Here is a 3801-nt window from a genome sequence, read left to right as displayed (position 1 = left end):
TACTTTCTTAGCTGAGATACATGAAAAATATTGTGAATGTTAGCTAAAGGAGGAGGCAAAGCAATTTCATAAGCCATGGGGCCTATTCTCCGAAGAACTTGGTAAGGTCCTATAAACTTAGGAGTCAATTTCTTGGATTTGAGTGTTGTTCCTACACCAGTGTACGATGTAACTCTCAAAAAGACATGCTCACTTGCAGAGAATTCTAAAGGTCTTCTTCTTTGATCTGCATAAGATTTTTGCTTGCTGAGAGATGTTTTCAATCTTTCCTGAATCATTTTGACTTTCTCATTGGTTTATTGTATTAATTTTGGTCCAATTAACACGCTCTCACCATCCTGAAACCAGCACAGAGGTGTCCTGCACTTTCTTCCATACAATGCCTCGAAAGGAGCCATTCCTATGCTAGCTTAGTATCTGTTATTGTAAGTGAACTCCACCAAAGGTAGAATTTCATCCCAACTGCCCAAATGATCTAACACACAAGTCCTAAGAAAATCCTCTAAGGACTGAATAGTTCTCTCTGATTGTCCATCAGTTTGGTGATAACCTGAGCGCAGATCTATTTTAGAAAAGACAACTGCCCCATGCAACTAATCCATCAGATCGTCAATTCTAGGAAGAGGATATTTATTCTTTATTGTTAACTTGTTTAATTGTCTGTAATCTATGTATAAACGTGACGAACCATCTTTCTTCTTCACTAATAACACTGGAGCTCCCCATGGAGAAACACTAGGTCGAATGAATTGCTTCTCCAATAAGTCTTCTAGTTGTTTCTTCAATTCAGCTAACTTTGCTGGTGCCATTCGGTATGGAGAAATTGACACTGGGCTGCTCCAGGAATCAAGTCAATTGCAAACTCTATCTCTCTCTTTCGTGGAAGTCCAGGAATCTCATCAGGAAATACATCCATAAACTCCTGAACTACAACATATCTTTTTGTACTTTATCTGTAACTATAGAACAAGCCAAGACCATAAAACATTTTTCACCTTCTTGTATCTCTCTTTCAAGCTGTTGAGCTGAGATAACTTGCATTCCTTCAAATCCAGGGAAAATTAACTTCTTTCGACCACAATCTATAAGGATATGATTAGCAGACAACCAACTCATTCCCAATATAACCTCCAAATCTTTTAGAGGTATGCAAATCATGTTGATTTTGTATCTCCACCCATCTATAATTACTGGACACTCAACACTCATGGAAGAAGTTACTATAATACCTTCTGTTGGTGTAGATACCACCAACTCAATTTCTAACTCTCGAACTGGCAACTTAAGTTTCTTAGCACAATCAAAAGATATAAAAGAATGAGTTTCCCCAGAATCAAACAATACAAATAATTGTATTCCAAGGATAGAACAAATACCTCTAACAAGGCTATCGGGCTGCGAAGCTTTAGCTCCAATAATGGCAAAAACTCTACCAATACCTCTGGGTTTATGATTATTATTTTGCTGCACTCCAGTAATATTTGGGACTAGAAGTCTGGCATGGCAGTCCTTCGTAGCATGACCGTATCTATGGCATCTATCACATGTAACGTATGGCACTGGATGAGGACAAAATTTAACTATGTGTTCCCCACCACATTGAAAACATTTGACATTTGGTAGCAACTGATAAGTAGGCCCTCCACTCCTGAAGGATTGAGGTCTGGAATAAGGCTCCTTTTTATCTTCATATTTGGGTGTGCTTCTAGAAGGTCCTCCCACTTGAGGCTTAGCAAGTCTGCTACTACTTTTCTAACTCTCCACTACTTTTTCTTTCTCCACTAGAATAGGGAAATCTCTAATAGACATAGGAATCACCACTTCTTTAAGCTCTTGCTTCAACCCAAACTCAAATTTTCTACATCTCCAAGCCCCAGTCATGGTCTGGGTGTAGAATCTAGCTAGGTGTTTGAACCTAGTAGCATACTCAGTGACTGAAAGATTTCCTTGTTCCAGCTGCATGAATTCAATTTCTTTTGCATATCTGACACTATCAGGAAAATACTCCTCTAGAAATCTTACTTTGTGTTTTCCTCTAGGAATCCCTAGCTTTAATGGGGATAGTGATCCAAATGTGTATTTAGATTGGGAGGCTAAATGTGAACAAATTTTTACAACTTATAAGGTAGAAGAGGATCAAAAGGTGAATATAGCCTCTTTAGAATTCATAGATTATGCCATGAAATGGTGGCATAGTATTGTAATGGACATTGGCTATAACAAGAGACCTCCCGTGGTCTCTTGGGACGATTTGGAAGAGTGTATGGGCCTTAGATTTGTGCCACCACACTTTAGGAAAGACCTAATGTTGAAGCTCCAACGGTTTCAACAAGGGACGCTAAGTGTGGATGCTTATTTTAAGTAGTTAGAAACGCTTTTACTTAAAGTTAAATTGAAAGAGAGTGAGGAAGTTATGATAGCTAGGTTTGTGAGTGGCCTAAGAAGGGATATTCAAGATATTGTTGAACTTCAAGAGTATTCATCTTTGGGATCTTTGGTTCATCTTGCAATGAAGGTTGAATCTCAAATTTCTAAACGAAATGTTTTAAAAACTCTCCCAATGATGGTTACTACAACAACTCTTGGAAAAATAAAAAGTCTTTTTCAAACCTTCCTTCTAAGGATTCTTCTTTCACACCTAATGAGTCTAAGCCTTCTACTTCTACTCATATATCACCCATCTAATCGTCTAGTAAAAAATGTTTTAAATGTTTGGGATATGGTCACATAGCTTCTAATTGCCCTTCTAAAAGGAATATGTTTGTGCATAATGGGGTAGTAGTTAGTGAGCATGATTCCAATTCATCTAGGCATTCTTCACCTTCTAAGCCATCAAGTGAGATTGAGAGCGAAAGTCCTTGTGAAGGTGACTTATTGATGATAAGGCGAATGTTGGGAACAATTCCAAAATCTTTGGATGATACTCAAAGAGAAAATATTTTTCACACCCGCTGTCTTATCAACAACAAGTTATGTTCCTTGATTATTGATGGGGGTAGTTGCACTAATGTGGCTAGTACAAGAGTTGTGGGGAAGTTAGCCTTACCCACTATCTCTCATACCAAGCCTTATAAATTGCAATGGTTAAGTACCGAAGGTGAAATAATGGTTAACAAACAAGTTCTCATTAACTTTGCAATAGGAAAGTATAAAGATGAGGTTTTATGTGATGTTGTACCCATGGAAGCAACTCATCTTCTTTTAAGAAGGCCTTGACAATTTGATAGACATGTTTTACATGATGGCCTATCCAATACAATGTCTTTTTCCTTCCAAGGGCGCAAGGTTATCTTAAAACCCCTCTCTCCCAAAGAGGTTCATGAGGACCAAATAAAAATGAAAACTAAAAGAGAAAATGAGAAAGAAAAAGAAGTAAGTACTAAATCGAGTCACACCACTTTCTCCACTAAATCCATCATGTTGACTCGTGCTATGCCTCAAGTTGAACCTCCAAGGTCTTCTTCTTCTTTATCTTTTTCATTACCCAAGGTTCCTATTTGAACACCAACTTGGTTAAAGAATGTTAGGGATGATTTTTTCATACCTCCTAATGGTTTTTACCATTTAAGAGGACTTTTTCCAAAACATATCATCATTCCCAAACAAATTTTTCCAACTTGGTCTGTTTATAGGACCTCCTTTTCTGAACTCCCACTGCTTCCAACTTCTAAGTCATGTTTTCCTTTTTATTCAACTTTTAATTGTACAAATAAACTGACTTTTTATGCAGGGATTCAGAATTCGCGGTCAAATTCTCTCCAACTCGAGGAGTATGATGAAGAACAAATAAGAGAGGATTTT

General features: G+C 37.6%; 1 protein-coding gene across 1 annotated transcript; it reads right to left on the bottom strand.

Moving 5' to 3' along the window:
- Positions 1-790: 790 nt before the first annotated feature.
- Positions 791-1881, bottom strand: LOC137829126 (uncharacterized). The gene is made up of 3 exons (XM_068635921.1): positions 1758-1881; positions 996-1559; positions 791-927 (listed from the first exon to the last, which is right to left on the bottom strand). The coding sequence occupies exons 1-3, from the start codon at positions 1879-1881 to the stop codon at positions 791-793; spliced, it is 825 nt and encodes a 274-aa protein (XP_068492022.1).
- Between the last annotated feature and the right edge of the window lie 1920 nt (positions 1882-3801).

The sequence above is a fragment of the Phaseolus vulgaris genome, chromosome 7 (assembly GCF_000499845.2).
Source record: "Phaseolus vulgaris cultivar G19833 chromosome 7, P. vulgaris v2.0, whole genome shotgun sequence".
Taxonomy (NCBI): Eukaryota; Viridiplantae; Streptophyta; class Magnoliopsida; order Fabales; family Fabaceae; genus Phaseolus; species Phaseolus vulgaris.
This window is presented reverse-complemented; position numbering and strand designations above follow the sequence as displayed.